At 32.2% G+C, this 24,684-nt stretch overlaps 1 protein-coding gene across 1 annotated transcript in view; it reads left to right on the top strand.

The window, feature by feature from the left end:
• The window catches only part of Map4k5 (mitogen-activated protein kinase kinase kinase kinase 5), a 106,367-nt gene that overhangs the window by 15,401 nt on the left and 66,282 nt on the right, over positions 1 to 24,684 (top strand). The window contains exons 3-6 of the mRNA XM_015487254.2: positions 7,811 to 7,868; positions 20,910 to 21,000; positions 21,453 to 21,517; positions 24,530 to 24,585. Coding sequence (XP_015342740.1) covers positions 7,811 to 7,868; positions 20,910 to 21,000; positions 21,453 to 21,517; positions 24,530 to 24,585 — 270 coding nt within the window. The remainder of the gene's footprint in view (positions 1 to 7,810; positions 7,869 to 20,909; positions 21,001 to 21,452; positions 21,518 to 24,529; positions 24,586 to 24,684) is intronic.

Here is a 24,684-nt window from a genome sequence, read left to right on the forward strand (position 1 = left end):
CTAAGCGTTCAAGTTACCAGAAATGGAGCAAGAGAAGAGTTAGAGAGGAAAGTCTTGTAAGAACAAGGAAGGGTATCCAAGACATTAGTTACAGGATAGCTACAGAAAGATAGTAGGTACACGTCAAAGGAATCTTCTCTTTCACTATTTGCTTGTCAGAGTCTTGTGTTTCCTTAATGCAAGACCATTTTATTTCTTTGAACTCCAATGATTTCTCCTGTCATTATACCTTTGCTTGGAATTCTGTCATGCATAATCCTTTACCCTGTCCCCCACTCCTGCCAAGAATGTCTTTTATTAGGTTTCATTTAGATTTACTTTTTCCTGGAAACATTTTCTCTGAACTACTTTAACTGGGCTCAGAACCCAGTTGAATCATGTCTGAGAGCATTCCTCACACTACACTGTGTTTACTGTTCACTTCTCTCTCCCAACTGATAAAACCTCCTTGAAAACAGGAACTGGTTTTGTTTTATTACATCCCCAGTATCATCAACAGTGCCTGGCATTTAGTAGGTATTCAGCATGATTTATTGGTGGATATACCAGTTAAAAATAGTGTTCCATAAAGAATCCGGTATAGCCAGGCTTGATGTCATCCACCTAATCCCAGTAACTGAGGAGGCTAAAGCAGGAAGATTCCAAGTTCAAGGCTAGCCTGGGCAATTAAACAAGCCCTTGTATCAAAATAAAAAGAGATGAGGATGTAGCTCAGTGATAGAGCACCCTTGGTTTCAATTCCCAGTACCAATGAATGAATGAATGAACTAAAAAACGAATGAATGAAAAAAAATTGTAAAAGGACTGAAAATGTATCTCAGTGGTAGAGCACTTGCTTAGCATGTATGAAGGCCTGGATTTAAACCCCAGTACTAGGAGTGGGGTGGAGGGTGACAGACAGAATCAGGTATAGAGATGTTATAGCCTATGAAAAAATTGACTATTTTTCTTTTGTACTGAACCAGTTACTTTGCAGTTTTTATACCTTCTGTCTGCTATATTGACACTTTTGTATTGTTTTGTTATTAAATCTGAGATGCATAATTCTGACCCTGAGGAGCAGTGACTGACCACTAGAGAGATAATTTGTTAAATATTGAGACTTCTGGATTTACTGTTGTTATGTTAAAGAATATTTTTGGAGGAAGGGGGCAAATTTAAAACTGAAGCTTCCAGCTGGCTTCATGAAAACTTTTGTAACCCCAAAAGCATGCAGGAAGAAAGTTAACTGGAAATAGAATGTGGGCCTAATGTGAGAAACAGTGAAAGAAATACAAGAGTTTTTTTATTTATCTTCCTGGTGACCATCTTGGTTGCCACAGATTTATGATGACTGTCCTTACTTGCCAGTTTCTTTTCTTTTTTTTTTTTTTTCTGATCCCAGTTTTAAAAAAATTCTCTTCCAACTTCATGGCTACTTTGATACATAATGCATGGAATCATATCTTCCAATTCTGTGTTGAAAACTTGTATTTAAATGTTTAGGTTCTTTCTTTAATAATTTTTAGTTTCATTAAAATTTTCACAGCAGGTGGGAAAGTTCACCAGTTACAAAATGTGGCAACTGTGTGATGTTGTTGAAATGGAAATGACGTAACTAAGAAAATCAGGATCTTTAAATGTTTTCTTGGTACAAATGGAAATCTATGGGCATCTTTTTATTGTTAATTAAATATAGAAGACATGAGAGTTTGAGTTAAAATACTTGTAGTAAACTTAATTAAAACCATGAATTAAGGGCTGGTGATGTGGCTCAAGTGGTAGCGCACTCACCTAGCATGTGTGAGGCACTGGATTCGATTCTCAGCACCACGTAAAAATAAAGTAAAGATATTGTGTCCACCTAAAAAAAACTAAAAAAAAACCCATGAATTAATACATGAACAGAAAGTATGTTGGTGAATTTAATTGGAAACATTTAGTCAGAGTTAACTAAGATATGTAACTGTACTGATATGTTTTATTGAATTCTGGATGTTTATTATACTTAAGTTTGACTATCACTGCATACCAATAACTTACTAAAATTAATGGGAATTAAATATAGGTTCTTTTTAGAGGTGCTGTGGTACTTCAGTGAGTTAATTCCTTTTGTAAACTATGTACAATCTTCAGATTCTTGTAAAAGTTAAAAAAGACTTGAGAATATAGCATCTAACTTCTTGGAGAGAGGTGTTGGATTTCAAAAATTGGCATTCAAAAATCCAAAACTGCTTTGGATTATATTGTGAAATTGTATAGCTAAATTTCTGGAAGATCTCTTGAATTGAATCTGTAAAGTCTCTGTTTAGAAGATCTTTTTTTCTGAAAGCCTCTTTGCCTTTCATTATAAAAGAGCCTGGTACTGCTTTCTGTTTTAAAAATCCAGCTGGAAAATTACAGAGTACAAACACTTGCCCATCAGTTCTTCATTTGGAGAGAACAAAAATATGTCTTCAAAGTGGAGACTGATATTTAAATATTTATTCTTATCAGTGGAGTCATAGTTTTTATTCTTTATTTTTTACTTTTAAAACTACATATATTTTGTCTTCTGCATAGTGTGGCTAAATTTTAAAATACTATCTTTATTTTATGTGGTTCTGTGATTGTTTTTCAAATCTTCCAATGATATGTTTTTTTCTCAGTCCCTCCGAAAGAAATTTCAAGGTGTCCTTGTGTCTTCATTTTGGTTCTATTAAGTTGAAACAATATATTTGTATTGATTCTGATTTTTAAAACAGACTCATAAATGTGTCTGAAAATATATTATTTTTAAGTGTGTGTAGAGGTTTTTTGTTTTGTTTTGTTTTGTTTTTTTTTAGTTGTGTATGCCTTTGTTTTATTTGTTTATTTTTATGTGATGCTAAGGATCGAACCCCGTGCCTCACACATACTAGGCAAGCACTCTGCCACTGACCAACATTCCCAGCCCAGAAAATATACATATTTTTATAAATAATTTTTATATATTTTTTAAAAAATGAATAGACTTAATTTTTAATGTAGTTATAGATTTATAGAATCAGCAAATAATACATAGTTATGTTTATCCACCCCTTACTAACTTGCAGTTTCCCCTTTTATTAACATCTTGCATTAGTATGGTACATCAGTTACAGTTATTGAACCAAAATTGCTATTATGACAAATGCATGACCTATATTCATCTTTACAGTTTTATACAGAGTAGTCACTGCCCTAAGTAAGAATCCTCTCTGCTTCACCTATTCATGTTTCCCCCTATTAAGCCCTTGGCAACTATTACCTTTTATTTATTTATTTTTTTTTAAGCTGCCTATCTAGTTTTGCCTTTTTCAGAATGTCATGTAGCTGGACTGGCTTCTTTCACTTTGCATTGTAGATTTAATTTTCCTCCATATCTTTTCATGGCTGGATGGCTTATTTTTTATCACTGAATAATATTCCACCATACAGATCAATTTGTTTAGTCATTCATCTGTTTAAGGAAATCATGACTACTTCCAGCTTTTCGCAATTATAAATAATGACTGCTACAAACGTGTCTGCAAGTTTTTGTGTGGACATAGGTTTTGAACTCAGTTGAGCACTGGCTAGGGGTGGGCATTCCTGGGTCTTATGGCAAGACTATGTTTAGCTTTGGTTTAAACTGATATAAGCTATCAGCATTCTGTCTTTTAGACATATATGCTTTTAAGAGTCAACCTAATTAATAGTCTGGAAGGAAATACTCTTAACTGTTAGCCATAAGTAGTTAACCTTAGAGATTAGGAGGAGGATCTGTCATATTTATTGATTTATTTTGTTATTTTAATTTTTTATAACAAATCTTATTGTATAATAATTGTGTAATTTTTTCTCTAAAATGCTTTAATTTATAGTAAAAAAATTAATGAATCAACACATCTGAAAAGAAGACTATTTAAAATAGTATATCACATTTATAGAGGATTTTAATATTTTATTCTTATTTTTTAAGTAAAGAGAATAATATCCTTCTTCTAGTCATAATTGTCTATTTAACAACCTTTTAGAACATTTACCAAATAACATAGTCTTTCAAAGGATTATGCCAGAGCTAAGCAGACACATATTTAATCCAGAATTGAGATACCAGGCAAAGCTTCCTGGAGGAGGTGATAACTAAACTGAGTCATGATGAACAAGTGTAAGGTAAAGGGAGAGAGGAGTTATGGAGAGGAAGGAGAGTGTATGACAGAGAAGACAGTGTTTTCAAGCTAGAGATAGAGTCATTTGCTTCTGATTAATCTGACTAAAACTAGAATTAGTTTTCCCAAGCTTTCAGAGAAACAGATCTTTTCACATTGTTGACGCTTGTTTGATAATCTGAAATTGAGAAGTATGCACTCATATTTTGTTTTGGTTTTCCAGTGAGTGGCAGAATGCATTGTCCTAGTGCTTGTTTTACTAGGAAAACTGGAATAAATTATCGCCTAAAGATATCTTGTTGTTGGAAATGTATTAGCATCAATCACTATCATAATGAGTTCAGACCTGAAATTTAGAACCTTGAATGGTTTGACTGTCACTCTTGGTGAGAGTTCTTATGTTACTTTGTTGTGCAATCTAGGCTCTTGCACTTAATTCTTTCTAATATGTAAAGTTCTTTACATCCACAGATGTTTTTCTGTACTCCATGGGATTCCAGTGTAAACTTTTACATAATCACTTAGGAAGATAAGGAAAGAGGGAAAGCCTCATATGTGTATGGCATTTCAGCATAGAGGTGGCTGTGTTTACTAGATTAGAATATGGGTTCATAAAAAGAACAATTAATTGAGTCATGTTATCTGATTGTTATCCCAGTTCTTTAAGGTGAATGTTAAACATGTTGGAGTGTTTTTTTTTTTAATCAAATTTACCTCTTAAGATTATTTTTTTAAGACTGTAAATGTGCACCTGGCATGATGGTGCACACCTATAATCCAAGCAACTCAAGAGGCTGAAGCAAGAGAATCACAAATTCAAAGTCAGCTTCAGGAATTTAGCAAGGCCCTAAGCAACTAAGTGAGACCCTGTCTCAAAATAAAAGATAAAAAATAGCTGAATGTGTGGCTTAGTGGTTAAGTGCCCCTGGATTCATTCAATCCCTGTACCAAAAAAAAAAAAAAAAAGACTGTAAATGTGCAGTAGTTCACATTCTGTTACAATGAAAATCATCAGAGGAACTGTTAATTTAATATAAAAAATGATTATTACACTGTTATGCATTTTGAACAAAAGTCACCACTGAGATCTGTTAGATGTTATATAGTTAATATTTTTCTCAGGTATCTGTTGCATATTTAAAAGTAAAACAAAATTCTCATGTTTGAAAAGGAGTACTGAAATCTTGTTATCAGAGTTCATTTCTTGCATTCTAAATCTGATTCTTATCCTTGACGGCTTAATGACATTAAATAGGTCATTTGATTTTACTGAACTGAGTCTTTGTGTTTAAGTAAATTAAATAATGTATATGAAGAATCCTGCAAACCATAAAGCATTACAACTATAATTGCTGTCATTTTTTTGGAATTTGCCTTCTAACACATTTTATAATCATCTGAACAAGATTACTAGGAGGTCACTGATTATTCTATAATTTTTGGCTCTATTTTATATTGTAAAGTCTCTATGGCATGTGAATTTTTTATATGTACATGTCTTTCTATAACCCAAAGGAAATTAAAATATTGAAAGATTTTAAGAACAAGGAATGACCTGAGGCTAACAGACAATCTTTTTATTTAAAAGCAAGGAAGAGAAGATGGTGGGAATGGTACTGAGACCTTCTTACCCTATTTTACTCTGTTTACCACAAAAGATAAGGGAAACCTGAATTGCTCTTCACAAAATAGTTGAGATTTCTACTGTAGATTTTGTTCTTATTCCTTTCTGTTTGTGTCTTTTCCTTCATGTATTCCTCTCCACCATTCTGTTCTTTTTTTTTTACCCTTTGAATGTCATCCTAAAAGTGTCTTCCAATGCTGTCTTCCCTATTTTCTTTGTCACTCTTCTGTTCCTTTCTCTTTTTCTCTTTTTTCCTCTAGTGATTGTGACTTATTTAATCCCATAAATAATACTTTCCTATTTTTATTGCATTCCTTATTTTTTATGTCAAGTATGAAAGTTGACATTCAATTCTAATAGTAAAAAAAAGTTGTAAATTTTATTTTCACCTATGGTATATCACTGAGCACAATGAAGATAAGAACCCATAATTATGGTAAGAATATAATGGCACAGTGCTTTTAGACTATTTTGATAATACATGTTGGCAGCTTAACAGTTTTGATCTAAAATTCCATATCTTAGCTGGGTATGTTGGTACTCTCCAATAATCACAGAGACTTAGGAGGCTGAAGCAGGAGAATCTCAAGTCAAAGTCAACTTCAGCAATTCAGCGAGATCCTAAGCAACTTAGCAAGTCCCTGTCTCAAAATAAAAAATAAAAAGGGTTGGGGATGTAGTTCAATAGTAAAGCCACCCCTGGGTTAATAAATAAATAAGTAGAAATTCTATGTCTTAGAATCCATCTGAAAGAAATAGGCTTAAATAATGAAAAGGTAGCCTTAATGAAATAAAGGGGGGATGAGTATATGGACTATTTTATAGTCCTTCAAAAATTACATGTAGCATAGAGAAAGTACATAATTTTTAAAAACATAAAAAGTTTTTACCTACAACAGATCATGGCAGATAATGTATTTAACATCCAAGGTTGATGAAAGTATAAATGCACAGTTTTTTAGAGCAATATGGCAATAATTTCTATTTTAAGTCCTCATACATTTTAACCTAACAATTATATAGACATCTAGGTTGATAAGCTGATATGTGCTAAAATATTTTTAGGGCTAGTCATTACATCACTAATTACAGTAGGTCTGTCCATGATACTTTGTGAAATGGCAAATGCTTTTCTAAGAAAAGCATTTGTTTGAAGGAAATTAGGCTGCAAATATATACAAAATTAAAATATTTATCCCTGTATTTATAATGATAAAATAATATTAAAATTCTAGATGTCCAACAATAGTAAATTGGTTAAATAAATTATGTATTCTGCCAGTGAGAAATTAGGCAGCATTGCTAGTCATTTTGTAGAAGACTACTGGAAAGGTTATTTTCCATACACACATACACTCATGTACATGCTTATATGGTGGGGAGTGGGGAGCATGTACCCTAAAAGTTTTAACTTTTTTATCTGGGTAATTAGATACAGATGATTTGATTTTAAAATTTTTCTCTTAATGACTGGTAACTATGCTTATAATATAAACAAAATTATAATAGGTTGGTTTTTGTTTGGTACATGGAAATTTTTTAACATAAATATTCATGAGGTACATGTAATGATTTGATACATGTATGCATTGTGTAATGGTTCAAATCAGGATAAGCATATCTATCTACTCAAACATTATTTCTTTGTGGTAAAAACATTCAGAATTCTTTCTTGTAGATTTTTATCTATATTCCATGAATTATACTATGGAACACCAGAACTTACTTCTTCTAACTATAGCTTTTAAAAATTATTATTGAGAAAAATTAACCCAAGTGTGAAGAAAAGACTTGTAAGAATTATACCCATAGTTTTATTAATAAAACAGTAGCTGTTTTTGAGTGGTGGAGCTACAGGTAATTTTTTAAATACTTTTGTGCCTTTTCTACATTTTTCTTTGGTGGGAAAATGAGTACACTCATTTTATTAGAAATAAAGGTTTTGTTTTTAAATTTTGTTAACACATCATTGATAAGTAATTAGCATAATGCAAGTAATACTTATGTAATTAACGAACTTAAAATTTGTGTGTGTGTGTTTTTATTTCATTTTTAGGCCAGAAATGTACATACAGGAGAGTTAGCTGCAGTAAAAATCATCAAGTTGGAGCCTGGTATGTATTAAAACTCTTAAGACTTTTTTTTAAAAAACATTTTCTTGTGCATTTCATAAAAAGCATAGTCTATGTCCTTTATGTTTTCCTTCTTCTCCAAAGAAGTCTTTATGTGTTCTGGCAGGACAGTATAATGTCTTCAGTATGGTTTTATTAAATTCCATTGGAGGTCATTAAAGTTTCGATGGGACAGTTCTGTTGCTAAGTAAAATTTAAAATGTATATATTAAAAAATTGAAATATGCACTTACTGACAATTTTATAAAAGTAATTTTTTTCACAATTATAGTGACTATTTTAGCTTAGTTTTAGCTACTGTGAAAATTTGATTATAAAAGTCTTCCATGATATTTTAGGGATATTCAGATAATATTCCAGAAAATGCTATTTCATCAGCTGTTCCCTGGCTGGTTGATTTAGGTTTGATAATTTTGATCTTAGTTTAATGCTTATTTTATAAACATATCTATATATCAGAAGACTCTTTTAAAACACACCAAGTAATTTACTTTGGAAAAAAACCTTAATTTTATGCTTTTGATTTTTTAAAAGTTTTTAATATGGGAAATAGTAGTTTTTGACCAGGTAGGTGTGTATCTTAGTGATCTGTTTGATTGCAGCTTATGAACTGAGACCTATGTGACCATAATTATTCCAGTTTCTTAACTTGAGCAGTTAAAATGGGTTTTGTACTTCAACTTTAGATGATTATGTGTTTGATTCATTAGAAAGATTGTATTACTGAGGCAGCATATGCTAGAACGCTTTAAAATTAAGCTTTCAAATATGACACATCCTTTTACCTGACAGATAAAAGTTGTTATAAATCTATTTTAGACTCCTGTTACAGAGTTTCATTTAGTAAGTATAGAATGATCTCTAAAATGTCACTAACACAAATAGAAGGGAATATGAGAACAGTACAAGCAATTGCCTCTCCTGGAAGAGTCACTCCAGCAGAAATTCAAGTTATGTTCAAGAGGTGATGATAGTCCAGATTCTGGTCTGGGCTCTCATAGGAAACAAAGATCTCTTCTGCCTTCAGTGAGTGCACTGGGCTTATTAGAGCAGTTTTACTTATTTGACTTGAGTGTATGGCTTACTTTTGATTATAATTTATTTAATGAATTAATGAGTATGCTTTAAAAATCCTTTGAGTTTGACCTCTCAATAAACCATATATTGGAACTAATAGAGGAAAGACAATTCAATAAAAACAAGAAAAATACATCATATGTATGATGTTATTACTTAACATATAAAGATAAAATGCTGGGATTATAAGATAAAACCCTTTGAAAGGCTTGAATTTCTCACGTCCTTGTTTTATAAAAACTGCTGATTTTATGTTAAAGAGATCCCTCATATATGAAGATTGAATAATATTTAAACTCTTCCCCCCAAGAAGTTTAGTAAATGTTAATGATGAAATCTTAGTATTTGGCCATTTTTATATTCTGCTGATTGCCTGTCTTTATTTCAGGTTATTCGTCTTTTATTATTGCATTTTGGATGCTGTTTGCACTTTGAAAATAGAGACTCTTCATTTTAAGTTTCCCTAATTTGTCTTCTCTGTCTTTTCACTCCATTTATAATACTTGTCTACTTCTCTTAGATAAATTTATTAGTCTTGCTTTCTCTGTTCTCTTCTTCCCTGTAATCAGACTTTTTCTAGTTGATAATTATAAAAATTTTCACAAATTTCTCTAGTTGTTTCCTTCCAAAATTTAAATGTTTGCTTCATTAGAAATGATTTTGTAATAAAGAATGAGAGTTCTAGGTCTATTCTTTTTTAAATGGCTAGATAGTTCCATTACTACAAGTTCTTTTATCTATAGGTTTGAACTTTTTATTACATGCTGTAATCTTTATTACTTTTATTTTTCAGCCATTTCCTTTTTCTTTTCCTATTTTTCCCCCAGGAGAACATTGAATATTTTTATCAAGAAGAGAAAGAAATAATATTTGTGAAATTAATTTAGATGATTTGGGTTTTTTTCTTTTTCTTCTTCTTTTTTTCTTTTTCTTTCTTTCTTTTTTCTTTTTCTTTTTTTTTTTTTTTTCCTTGTTGTTGTTTGTTTGTTTGTTTGAAGGTAGGTTCTTGTGTTAGGCATGGTAATACAAGCCTGTAATCCCAGCTATGTGGTAGGCCAAAGCAGGAGGATCACAAGTTTGAGGCCAACCTTGAACAACTTATCATACCCTGCTTCATAATAAAAAAATTTTAAAAGCTGGGAATGAAGCTCAGTGGTATCGTGCTCCTGGATGCAATCCCCAGTACCATAAAAAAAATGTTTTTTTTTTAAATGCTGGGGTGTAGCTCAGAGGTAAAGCACCCTGGGTTTTTTACCCAGTACTACAAAAAAGTAAACTTAAATAAAACTTTTAATGATAAAAAGGACTGGGGATGTAATGCCCAGTGAAAGGGCTGGAGATGTAACTCAGTGGTAGAGCACCCTGAATTCAATCCTCAGTATAACAAAAAAAGAAGGAGGGGTAACTGGAAGAGAATAGCAGGGAAGAGGAGAGGAGAGATGGGCTCTTACTCTGTTGCCCAGGTGGCTTAGACTCCTGGGGTCAGGCTGTCCTCCTGCCTCAGTCTCCTGGGTAACTGAGAATACAGGCAAGGACCACTGTGCCTGGCTGTGTTGTGGTTTTCTGTTTTGTTTTGCTTAGTTCATAATCTTTCTTTGAAGCTTTTTAAATATTATGCCTGGGGGTTTCTTTTATTTTTGCTGCTGATCATTTGGAAGATACATAATCTGTAGTTTTATAAGTGGAAGGCTTATAAGATTTTGAATAATATGCTTACATTTGTGGGGTTTTATTATCTGACAGCTTGTTGGCCTCCTAGGTATAAAGTGTAGAAGTTTGCCTATTTATCCTTTTCCTGCCTATTCATCTCCCACTTTTAAGCCATTAGTAGTTTATGATGGGATTTTGGTTTCAGAACTTTCTTATTATATTAGGGTATGAGTATGTATTCATCTGTTTATCTTCCTTTTAAGAATTGTAGTATTTGTGATCTTTACAAATGTAATAAACAGTTATTCAGAGTTAGTTTTATATTTGAAATAGATTCGATGCTCACTACTGGTCTTTTTATGTCATGTCTTTGCCATTCTGACTTATTTATTTTATATCAACTAGCAATATGATAAACCATCATTAAACAGATTTTTCAGTAAGTATTAGAATAAAACAATATGAACCTACAAATTTTCTTCCTCAAACTATTCTTTCATTCTTACTCATTTTTGTAAATGGTTCACCAAGCCAAAAATCTAGACATTAACCTTGATTTATTTTTTATTTACGCTACAGTATCAATCTGTCAGTAGGTTCTTCAGACTACCAATAAAACATGTTCTTTTTTTTTTTTTTTTTTGTACCTGGGATTGAACTCAGGGAGTCTTGACCACTGAGCCACATCCCTAGCCCTATTTTGTATTTCTATTTAGAGACGGGGCCTCACTGAGTTGCTTAATGCCTTGCTTTTGCTGAAGTTGGCTTTGAACTTGGCAATCCTCCTGCCTCAGCCTCCCAAGCCACTGGGATTACAGATGTGCACCACCGCATTCAGCTCAAAACACATTCTTAATTCACCTCCTTCTCTATATTGCTTCCCTTATTGGTCTCTATATTGTCTTACCTTCTTGGTCTTCCCATTTCTTTTCCCACACCTTCCATTCCCCATCATCTAGTAAAAACTATAGTCATTGTAGTGAACTTTATAAAGCATAAATCAGATCATAACTCTCTGTTCTTCAAACTTTCATGAAGCTTCAATATCCACTTAGAATCTTACTCAGACTTCCAGCCTTGCTCATAAATCCCACATGATCTGTTCTTACCATTTCTCCAAGCTCATCATGTTTCTCCCTTTCATACTCTGCTTTCATATTATTTTATTTAAACAGTCCAAGATTAAACTGTCCCTTCCATTCTGGTTTTCATCCTTGCTCAGAAAGTCCCTGGTCATTTGGATCTCAGTTTAAATGTGATGTCTACAGAGAGGCCAATTTAAGGTAGCCAACCCAATCCCTTGTTTTAGTTTTTTTGCCTAGGACTTGACTGATTGATGCTTTTTTTGCTGATTTTTGTGTATTTGTTTCTCTTTCCCACAGTGTAAGATCCATAAGAATAGTGATCTTCTGTCTACATGGCTTGTATTTCAGCACCTAGAACAGTATAGGTACATACTGCCAATAAATATTCTTTCTACAATAGAATGTCACAAATGTATTCTGTTGCCTTTCAATAAGAATGGCCATTTGATGAGGTCTGATGATTGTGTCACACATTCTCCTCCTGTACTCAAAAATCTGTAGATATTTTCTCCCTTGAATATTGCTGGAAAGACCTATAAGGCCTGTCTGATGTTTTTCCCCTGGCACTTGACTTGCTGCTTCTGCCTAATTGTCTGTTTTAGCAGGTTTATCTGAAATCAGTTAACTTCAACAGAAAATATTTTGTTCTTGATAATTTTCTACAGAATTTTTCCACTGAAGCATAGTGAGCTTTTTTAGTCTGCAGTTTAGATTCTTTCTGTTTCAGCAATTTTTTTTTTTAATCATTCTTGGATTTTTAAAATCTCATTACTTTAGGAATACCAGTTATTCACATTAGTTCTACCTTACCTGTACTTATCTTTAGGTATCTTCTTTCTGTATCATGTGTGATTTTTTTTAAGTTTAGTATCAATCATATCAGTGACTTACTTGTTTCTAATATTCTACTTGTTGTTTTCAAGGCTTTTATTAATTCTGTAAAAGTATTATTTTTTCTCAATCCCCACCTCCACCCCCACAACTACCAGCATTCTTTCTGTTTTATTTTGTTGCCTTAATTGACCTGGTCTTTTTTCCCCCTAAGTTTGAAACACTTATTGTCTAAAATTTTCTTCTTTCTCTTTCTTTCTTTCTTTTTTTTTTTTTTTTTTTTTTTNGCAACAAGAACATAGTGACATAGGAAAGAATGCTGACTTCATTTTTTTTCACAATTTATTTTCATTTTTGTGGTGCTGGGGTTTGAACCCAAGTCCCCAAGCACACAAGGCAAGCACTCTACCACTGATCTATTCCCCCAGCTAAAATTTTCTTTCAAAATAAGTTTTCCATGTCTTCTGTATCCTATATATGCTGTTTTTTTATTGCTATAGAATTTTTGAGAGGGATCAATGTTTGTTTAACATTGTCAATAAAACTAAAGTAGATGGGGTTTTTCACATTTTTGAACAGACATAAGGTAATAATTTAGGTCATAACTATGATGGTACTAATGAATGTTTCTAATATTTAGTTCAGATACTTCAAAAAATCTGGAGGCAGCTGTATTTTAAAAAATGAATTCTTAACTGTATTTAGCAGCTTTAAAAACATTGCACTAAAGCTAGTATAATAGAAAAGTGCTTCCTTGTATTGATTTAACAGATGAATCTATTTAGAATTATATTTAGACATGAAAAGATAATTATTTGCCTTTGTAACTTAGAAAAGCCTTAAGTTGGGCTGGGGATGTGGCTCAAGTGGTAGCGCGCTCGCCTGGCATGTGTGCGGCCAGGGTTCGATCCTCAGCACCACATACAAACAAAGATGTTGTGTCCGCCGATAACTAAAAATAAATAAATATTAAAAATTCTCTCTCTCTCTCTCCCTCTCTCACTCTCTCTTTAAAAAAAAAGAAAAAAGAAAAGCCTTAAGTTTGATAAAACATAAACAAGATTTTTTTTTTTTTTTAAGTAAATGGAAACCCCAGCTGTAGGCTTAAGAACACAATTCCCCCCACACACAGAGTTCAAAATAGGGTTTATAGGGCTGGGGATGTGGCTCAAGCGGTAGCGCGCATGCCTGGCATGCGTGCGGCCCAGGTTCGATCCTCAGCACCACATACAAATAAAGATGTTGTGTCTGCCGAGAACTAAAAAATAAATATTAAAAAATTCTCTCTCTCTCTCTCACTCTCTCTTAAAAAAAATAGAGTTTATAATTATTTTGGAGTTCTAAATTTTATTGTAGATTTACTGATTATCCCTTGCAGTTTCATTTTATTATAATGGTATAGTCAAAATTTTACTGAAACAGATTGCTTTTGAGGTTCTTCTTACTAGTCTTAAAAATACTAAGTAAGCCTTAGAGTTAAGAATAAAAATGAGTTAGCATAGAGAATTGGTTTTTTAATTATCCACAAAAATGATTGTAAAAGGGATGGTGCTGTAGTTCAGCAGTAGAGTGCTTGCCTTGTGTGCTTGGGGACTTGGGTTCAAACCCCAGCACCACAAAAATGAAAATAAATTGTGAAAAAAAATGAAGTCAGCATTCTTTCCTATGTCACTATGTTCTTGTTGCTCTTCATATACACAGAAAATGATTGTTTTCAGGAATATTTTATCCATTTCTATCACATTTTTATAGTAATACTTATTAAATATGGTCACCATCTTAATAAAATGTGGCATAGAATTTGACTTACCATTGATCAGCATTGAAAATATTACCCAGAATGATACTGTTGTGTTAGCTGCATTTTTCATCTCTTTGGTCAGGCCTTAGGAATGCCTTAGAAAAGCAGACAGATATTATGATGTGTGTCACCATGTTTTCCTGTCTTACGTCTGAATTTCATCCTACTGTTTAATGTATTTTACAGATCCTTATTTTGCTCAAAAGTCTGTAGCTCTTGGTGGCCAACAACCAGAGCAGGAACAAAATTCCTGGGAAAGTTGACCATTAGAACTTTTCTTTTCTCCTTTCCTCTCATTCTATTATCCCTCTTTTATGGTGAAACTACACAATATTTTTAAACTTAGGCGAATTGTAGTATGTTAAATTGTAGTATGTTAAATATTGTGATGGTTGCTTAGAAGGGATGGAATTTTAAGAAAATCACTGCCCTGTATGATTAGTGTAACATACTACTGTTTGCTTGTTCAGTTTTTTAAATGCTAAATTGGAAATATTCATGAAAGAGTCGAGTATTTTTAAATAAAATGACAAGTTAGTTATGACTCCTTAGTTCAAAGAGTTTTCAAAAGTAAATACCTTTGAATAAATGTTTAAAATTTTTTAAAATTTTTCTTATACTGCCAGGAAATACTTCGTCCTGTTTCCTGGAAATATAAGCTGAGAAAATAGAGTAAATGGAACAAAGTCAAGACATGTACAAAGACTTAAACAGTCATTAGTTTGCATTGTGCATGTTTTTAAACAATTGTTAAAGCAGGCACTTGGCCAAACAGACCAAGTGTCAGCTATTCTAAGTTAGTGGTATGATCTTGCTTTATAGAAACTCTTATTTAAGAAGTTTACAGTCTTGATTTCTAAAAGTAAGCAGTAAAATAAAATATTTGTACTCTATCTTCACTGTCTGAACACTTTGAGTCTGAATGGATGAAAAATGTTAATTTGAGGGAATAGATGCACAACAAAAATATTACTTTTATTGATTTTAAATTATAAATACAGAAAATAGAAACTTTGTGTTATTTTACATATTTTTAAAAATATGTTAAAATCATTTTTAATGCTTAGATACTGTTTCTGTTTGCTTTTGAACACAAGATAAAAATGAAGATACTTTTTTATTACTTTGTAGTAAAAAAAAGATGACCTTCGATGTCATTCTAAATTAATGTTCAAACTCAATCTAAATTGCTGATACTGATAGGTATTTTCTCTCCAGATGAGTTTTTTGGAGGGATTTTTCTCTCTAGATGAGTTTTCAGAATCTAAGATGGGCATTACAAAGAAAATATGCTATTAGAAATGACATTCCATTTAACATTCTGCATTCATTTTGCTCAATGGAAAACAATCATATTTCTTTGTTACAAACCAAGTCATTCAAATTCACAATATTGCCACCCTCGTGTCACTGTATTTTTCACGGAGATATACAATTTAGTGAATGAAACATTTAATATTGGATTAATTGGTTTTAGAAAAATAGTTCTGCTAATTTATCAGTTGTACATTGGCCTGCCACTAAAATCAGTTTTCCCTCTGGTGTGTGTCTCTAACATTAATTTATTGCATAAACTTCAGAAAAGTGCAGAAAACTTTTTTGATTATTTGATATTACAAATATTAATTAAAACATTTAATTTTTACATAGAACTTTTTCTGTGAATGTTATAAAAATCTTATTTATTTGGGGATTTTTTGGGGGAGTGTACTGGAGATTAAATCCAGAGGCACTTTACCACTGAGCTACACCCCCAAGCTCTTATTTATTTTTATTTATTTGTTTGTTTATTTATTTATTTGCTGGGGCAGTACTGGGGATTGAACTCAGGGGCACTCGGCCACTAAGCCACATCCCCATCCCTATTTTGTATTTTATTTAGAGACAGGGTCTCACTAAGTTGCTTAGCTCCTTGCTTTTGCTGAGGCTGGCCTTGAACTTGCAATCCTCCTGCCTTAACCTACTGAGCCACTGGGATTACAGGCTTGTGCCACCCTGCCTGTCTATTTTTTATTTTAAGACCAAGTCTCACAAAGTTGCTTAGGGTCTTTTTAAGTTGGGATGCTGGACTTGAACTTGCTATCTTCTTCCTCAGCTTTGCTGGGATTATAGGAGTATACCACTGCACCCACCAAAATGTTATAAAAATTTTAAGTTTACTTGGACTTATTTTTTAAATATGTGTTTAGAAAGACTATTTTTTTCCCGAAACTTGAACATCTAACTTTAGTAAAATCACTAAATTAGGCTTTATTCACATAATTTAAAAATTTTATTATAGTATAGAACATGTCATAAAATTTACTTTTTAACCATTTTTAAGTGAATAGTTTAGCATGTTAAATGTATTTGCATTGTTGTAAAGCCAAAATTGAAACTCTGTTTCTATTAAGCAACTTCTTTTCCCACAGCTGATAATAACCACCATACTACTTTATCTATGAATCTGACTATTTTATATATGGAAGCATACAGTTTTTATAATTTTCGTTCATAATAGTGTTCTCAAGTTTCATCCATGTGTATGATGTAGCAGTTTCCTTTTTTAAAACATGTCATTCTATGTTTTATACCTTTATTTATTTATTTATTTTTATGTGGTGCTGAGGATCGAACCCAGTGCCTCACACATGCTAGGCAAGTGTTCTACCACTGAGCTGTAACCACAGCCCTGCAGTTTGCTTTTTAAGGCTACATATGTATATATCACTTTTTTTTTTTTTTGTCCAGCCATCTGCTAATGGACATTTGAGTTGCTTCTACCTCTTGACTACTGTAATAGTGCTGCTGTGAACATTAGCGTATAAATAGCTCTTTGAGAGCCCAGATATAATCTTGGGGTATATATACCTAGAAATGAGATAACTAGATCACAGGGTAACTCTATTTTTAATTTTTTTAATTAAAATATTTTTGTGTGATGCCAGGGACTAACACTATACAAATTGGACTTCCAGGGCCTTTTGCATGCTAGGTAAGCACTTTACTATTGCACTCCACTCCTAGTCCTACCACAGTTACAATGCAGCAGTACCATACAGTTTTTCATAGCATTTGCACCATTTTACAGTGTGACCAATGATGCACAAGCGTTCCAACTTATTCACATCCCTTCCAACTGTTATTTATTTATTTATTTATTATAGAAACCCATCTTAATGGGGCCAAGGTTATATCTCATTATAGTGTTGATTTGCATTTTTGTGATCAGTGTTGTTGAGGATCTTTTGTATGCTTATTGGCCATGTGTATGTCATCTTTGGAGAATTATGTCTATTTAAATCTTTTGTCTGTTTTTTCTTTTTTTAAATCAAGGTATTAGATTGTTGCTGAGTTGTAGGAGTTCTTTATATATTGTGAATATTAGCTCCTTAATAGATATATTGTTTGTTTGCAGGTATTTTCTACCATTCCATATGTATGCTGTTGGTGTCTTTTTTAAAATATTTTTTTAATTGTAGATGGATACAGTACCTTTATTTTAGTTATTTATTTTATGTGGTGCTGAGGATTGAATCCAGTGCCTCACACATACCAGACAAGTACGCTACCACTAAGCCACCACCCAGCCCCTGGTTGTGTCTTTTGATGAACAAAAAATTTGTCAAACTTAAATAGGCTCAGTTGATTGCTTTTGTTATTTATGCTCTTGGGGTCATATCAAGAAGACATTGTCAAATTCAATATTGTGAAACTTTTCTCCTATGATTTCTTCTAGTAGTTTGAGAGTTTAGGGTCTTACTTTAAGTCTTCAATTTGTTGTGAGTTAATTTTTGTGTATGGTTTAAGATAAGGGTCCATCTTCATTCATTTGCATGTAGATGTCTAGTTTTCTTAATATTGTTCTTGAGATTGTCCTTTCTACGTTGAGTGATCTTGATACCTTGTCAAAGATTAGTAGAACAGATATATGAAGAATATACCCAGAACTGGAGTTTACATATTTAAGTTTTATGTATTAAAGAAGGTACAGTCCCCAGACATTGTAATTATTAGTGACTGGTACTTGTGAAGTCTTGCTTCCAGTTACACTGTAAAAAGTAGTAGCTCACTTGCACTAAGACCCCACCTTTCCTGGTAGACACTGCACATAACTGCTGCCTGGAGCATAGTCTTAGGATGGCACTAAGCCAATTTTCTCTACTAAGTAGTGGTTTGTTACTAGTAGCATTAATTTAGCTATATTATTGACATTTATAGGTCAACTTAAGTATTTGGACACCATTGAAAAGTTAGGTACCATATGTGAGAAAATCTGTTTTAAATCCCAGACTTAATTGAAATTTTTTTTTAAGTACAACAAAGATGTAAGACTTCTATGCACATTTAAGAGCTAATAAGTGGAAATCCAAAGAATATTGTACACTAATGAAGTTAAGTACTTCTTTACTCTCTTCTTTCCTTATTTCTACCCCACCCCACATACCGTTGTTGTTTTTTTTTTTTTTTTAAACAGGTTGTCCCCATGTTGTTCAGGCTGGTCTTGCTTGAACTCCTGGCTCAAGAGACCATCCTACATCAGTTTTCAAAGGGCCAGGGCTGCATGAATATGCCACCATGCCAAGCTTCAGGGCCTCTTGATAAAACTAAGAGAAGGGTAGAGCGTAGCCGGTTTGTTGGATATTGGTATATGTAAAGAATAAGTTCTGCTGGTGCAGTCACACGTGCCTGCAATCCCAGCAACTCAGGAAGCTGAGGCAGGAGAATTGCAAGGCTAGGCAATTTATTGAGACCCTGTCTCAAAATAAAAAGTAAAGGGGGTTGAGAATGTAGCTCAATGATAAGAGAATCCTAGGTTCAATGCCCAGTACTGGTGGGGAAATAAAGAAAAAGAATGAGTTCTAATGCTATGATGGAAAAGGCTCAGGCAAGAGAAACAATATTCTGGTGCTCATCAGTAGACACAGGAAATAGTGCCTTTCCATTGAGGTAGGCAGACTCTTACTGTAACCTTACTGATCCCCTTTCATTGACTGACCATTAAACTTAAGTTTAAGATATATGTAATGATTTATGTACTACATATTTCCCAGTTTACAAGTAAAAGCTATAAAGATTTTTTACTCAGAATTTTATGCAGTTAGAAGATTGCACCCTCATTCGGCTGACTTAATCCTGTAAAATTGTTAACACTAAATCCTATGACTGAATTCAGTTAATGTTTATATGCAGTGATTGTTGAAAAGAGTTTTTAGATTACAAATAAATTGCATGTATGATAGCTAAACTAAGTTTATGTTTCAGTCACATCAATGATTAATTCTTTAAAGGGTACTTATTGCATAGCAAAAATATTTAAAGTTTTGTTTTAGATCTGAATTGAAAGAATTGAAAATACAAATAGGAACTATCCCTGGCTTATGTAAATGTTTTGTTTTTTTATCTAAGGCCTGATTTCACAGATTTCCTTTCTTGACACTGTGCAAGTTTTTAAGATGACTTCCAAGTTAAAGCTAGAATCTGAGTACCACTGATTTTAAATCTGCCATTGCTTTTCAAAAGACTACTGTAAAACAATATCTAATAAAAATATTTTTATAATGATGTCCTAATGAAGAACATATTTTTAAATATCCCTCTGTCTCTAACATGTAGTAATATTACTGTTGTATTTATTCTCTCAAATGTGCTAAATGCATAGGTACAGTAACTTTCTCAGTAACATTCCCAACTGAGGGAAATACATAATCAAAAACATAGGGGCATAAGAATCTATTACCAAAATCATCAGCAACTTTCCACTACTGAAATGTAGATAATATAAGGATATGTGGTATACAAGAAAGCTAAATAGTGGAATAAATCCAGATGCTACTTAACAAATGAACCTAACTCAGAAGGGTCAAGTTGCTGAAATTCTAGTGAATGTCTTTACCAGGATTTTAATCCAGATGTGTCTATTCCAGGTTTCAAACTCTTATTGGCTATATTATGCTACCTTTAGATATGCACATACAATCATTCTACCTGTTCATACATGCCTTTTACTGAAATAAAAAACACTTTGACATAAAATAGTGTTTGATGTAACAGTCTTTACAGTAGTATCATAACTTAGGTAGTAGTCTCATAACTATCATAAAATTACCATTAATAGTATATCAATATTGGAAAATACAGATAAAAAAGACTGTAAAATTAATTTTACTTCCTGTGCATAACCATTGCATGTTTTTAAACACTTTCTGTGCTTATATGTATTTAAGTGATTATGTAAATGATTATATATAATCATTTATATGTATTTAAGTGATTATATATAAATCTTCCCTTTTCACTTAGCGTGAACATGTTTTTATATTTAGAATTTAAGAGTAACTGTAAACCGTACCATAATTTATAAACTACAGCACCACAGTACACATTAGATGTTTACTAATCTTTCTTTGTGCATATCTCCTTAAGAAGAATATTTTTGAAGCAACTGTTGATTCAAAGATTTGTACATTTTTAGGCCTTAGACCTTACTGAAGTATGAAGAATGCTGAATTCCTCATCTCTAATATTTATTGCAAAGGTTTTCTTCCTCCCTATGTAGAGATTTTGAGTAACATGATGACCAACTTACTTTGTTTTCAGGAGATGATTTTTCTTTGATTCAACAAGAAATATTTATGGTTAAAGAATGTAAACATTGCAACATTGTTGCCTACTTTGGAAGCTATCTCAGGTAAGAAACAAACAAAGCACCTGCTCTTTCTGTATTTTATATCTTCTTTGCTACCACTCTCCTTCCTTTTCAGGTAAGTGCCATTGTATGTGGGAACTTTTAAATTACACTATCCAAAGTTGTAAAATTTTTAGGGCTTTCTTTTCATTTCTCTATTATATTGATTAAAGTACCTCCTTTATTTGGTTATACCTTAGGGCAACCTTAATGAAATATTATGAATGATTAAAGTATTTATCTTACAAAAAACTATTCATAATCTAAACCTTTAAGATGGGAACTAAACTGAAACTGATGTGCTTTCCTGCATATTGAAGAGAGATTGCTACAGCAGTTTCCTGTTACCCTCTGCACTATATCCTGACTCTTGATGTATGGAAGAGTGTAAGCCTTAGAATACTTACTTCAGTGATTGAAAATTACCAGCTAATATAATTTTCTCTTCATAATAGTCGAGAAAAACTGTGGATTTGTATGGAATACTGTGGTGGCGGATCACTTCAAGATATTTATCATGGTACTGTGAATTTAACTTTATACTTTAAAATTGACTTTGACATTAATGATTATTGTTTAACATTTCCAGTCACCCGGGAAATTAATATGTAGAGATTTACTCTTTTATATTCTTTTGTTCTGTTCCCAGAGTACTGCATAAAAGAAACCTAAGATTTTTGTTGTTGGTGGAGCCAGAACCAAGAAATTCAAAAGCATTTTTACAATCCAAATTTTACTTTTTAGTTTTTTTTTAGATGTAGTCTCTAGGAAAGTGTTTTGTTTACTAATGAAACTGCCTAACCTCCCTTACAAGAATTGAAATGTAAAGAGTAATTCACAAGGGAAACTATGTATCTATCTTAATAACTTAACTGTCTAACCGGAAAAATAGTTCACTTGTTACTGTAATAACTTTGCATTAAAATGTATAATTATTTTTAAAAATTGGGGAATTTTATTTAGTATTCTGTTAATTAGGCAGTTTTTTTTAGTTGACTTTGCTTAATAATAATATTTAGAAATAATTTGGCTCTATAGTTAGTTTCCAATTTGTTTTGTTATTTACAATGTCTTGAATTTTCTAGAATTTGTAAAATTAAGATTGTGTCCTTAAAACATATTTTTTCTTGTTTAACATGCATGTGAGATAGTAAAACTCCCATTGCAACTATGCCTAGTTTGTTATTTATTCTTAGTCTGTTATTAAATTATGTGGCTGGGCACAGTGGTGTACACCTGTAATCCCAGAGGCTCTGGAGGCTGAGGCAGGAGGATTACAAGTTCAAGGCTAGCCTCAGCAACTTAGTGAGTCCCTTCAGCAACTTAGCAAGACTCTGTTTCAAAATAAAAAGGACTAGGGATGTGGCTCAGGAGTTGAGCATCCCTGGGTTCAATTCCTGGTAACAAAAAAAAAAAGAAGAAGAAGAATTATGTGAAATATTTTAAAATATTTTTATTTTGAATTTTTACAATGGAAGCCTTATTGAATTTTAGCCATGTAATTTTCAAATGTAGCCATAATATAAAAACAGAAGTGATGTTTCAGTTTATATAATATTTTATAACTTGTAGAAGTCAAAGTTTAAAAAAAAACTCAGTAGACTATCAGTTGAATAAACTATACTGTACTTGTGATATGGAATATTTTGTAGCACTTAAAACAATGAAATGGCGTTGTATATTGACTTAAATAATCCTCAATAATAAATATAGCATGGTTAATCATACTAAAGCTTTCAAAAATTATTTTTTTGTAAGTATACATATGAATGAATGTAAATGCAAGCAAAACAAAAGGCTGCATTCCAGACAGATAAGTCAGTACTCCTAAGGAGGGAAAGCAGGACTCAGATATAAAATTCTGAATTATAATAAAAATTAATTGATATATTACTTCATTATAAACTTTTAATATAGTAGTTATCTAATTTTTATAACAAATAACCCATAACAAAAAGGTGCTGGTCACTATCTCTTTATTTTTTTAAAAAAAAGGTTTACCACATAAATGTTACACATAGACATTACAATTTCTACTCTTAAGAATTTCAAAATAAGAACAAATCCCACTTTAAAAAAAACAAATGCTTAATCTCTTATTTAGTAGTCTTTCATTTTCTTATATAATGCAAAATTGGAATGACTGTTCTCTTTTATCCTGTTTTTGGTTTTAAAGAATTATCAGTAAGCTAGGCACAGTGGCACCTGCCCATAATCCCATCTACTCAGGAGACTGAGGCAGGAGGATTACAAGTTCAAAGCCAGCCTCAACAATTTAGCAAAACTCTGTCTCAAAATAAAAAGGACTGGCAATGTAGCTCAGTGGTCGAGATCAGTAGATTCAATCCCCAGTATTGCTAAAAAATAAAGATTATTGGTAGAAAACAGTTCTATGCTACTGATTTAAAATCCTTATCTATGATTTTATGAAGAATAATAATCTTTATATGAAGTTTTTATTTAATTGTAATTTTTATCTGTTTACACTTTTATAAAATGAGAACTCTTAAGAATATGGATAAAATTAAACTATACAGATGGCAGTTTTTACTGCTTTCCCTTTTAATTTTAAAAAGTTATTTTGAGACATCAATTTTATTCCTTCATAAAATTGCTGTTAATTGGAGTCCAAGAAGTGTGCATTTCTATAAATAGTATCCTAAAAAAACAGTAGTCAAGAATATCTACACTTATAAATTAAATGCTATTAATAAAGTGGTTTGTATTACTACTAGTCCATCCATTTACTAAGAATCAGAGTTTTATTCCTAAGTAGGCGTAGAAACACAGTGATGAAAATGTGCAGTGAAATGTTTTTCTAGGCAGAGATTACCTGTAACTACCTGGGTTTCACTGTCAGCAAACACCATCCCAGATTTTCTCTCATGGTATTGAAAGACAGAGTTCCAAAGTCTCTTATTAGGTACTTGCATAAGACGGATTTTATAGTTCATATTAGGGAGGGAGAGATCTGGTTGCCAAAAGTGATCTGGCTACTGTTAAATTCTCAGATAAGGTACGGGATCAAGCCTCCCTGTCTTGACAGGTGTGGTAAAGAATTATGCTAAAGAGATAATATCTTGATGTTTAAAAAAGTGATGTTGCTTTTCAGTGTTTCAGTAACCAAACTGTCTGTGCTTGATAAACATATATAACTAACTGTCATTAGTTATATATGTTTATCAAGTTTCTTGGCTTTATTTTTTTTAAAAATTTTCAGAATTGAGATCATATTATGTCCATTGCTTTCTACAGAACTTCCTATTCACACTTAATGGGCGCTTAATATTTTCACTTACTAAAGTTATTATGGAATAATTCTCTTATTTTTAGAGTACATTTTCAGTCTCAGTGTTACCTTTTCTTGTTTTGTTTTGTTTCTTGATTACAAAGATAATGTATGTTCCTGGTCAGAAGAGAAGTCATTCAGTGAAATATAGAGAAGTTTTACAATAGTTTGTCATTTTAAAAAGTAGACTATTTTTAATTTGTTATGTTCAAACATATGACAATGTGGTCTTTTTCTTTCTAGTTACTGGACCATTATCAGAATTGCAAATAGCCTATGTATGCAGAGAAACCTTACAGGTACTATGTTTGCTTATGTAGATAGGCAATTCTGGTTCATAATCAATAACTATAGAGAAAGGGTAAGCCAAAATGATTTTTTAATTCCCATCTCATAGT

This window comes from Marmota marmota, unplaced genomic scaffold (assembly GCF_001458135.2).
Source record: "Marmota marmota marmota unplaced genomic scaffold, marMar, whole genome shotgun sequence".
NCBI lineage: Eukaryota > Metazoa > Chordata > Mammalia > Rodentia > Sciuridae > Marmota > Marmota marmota.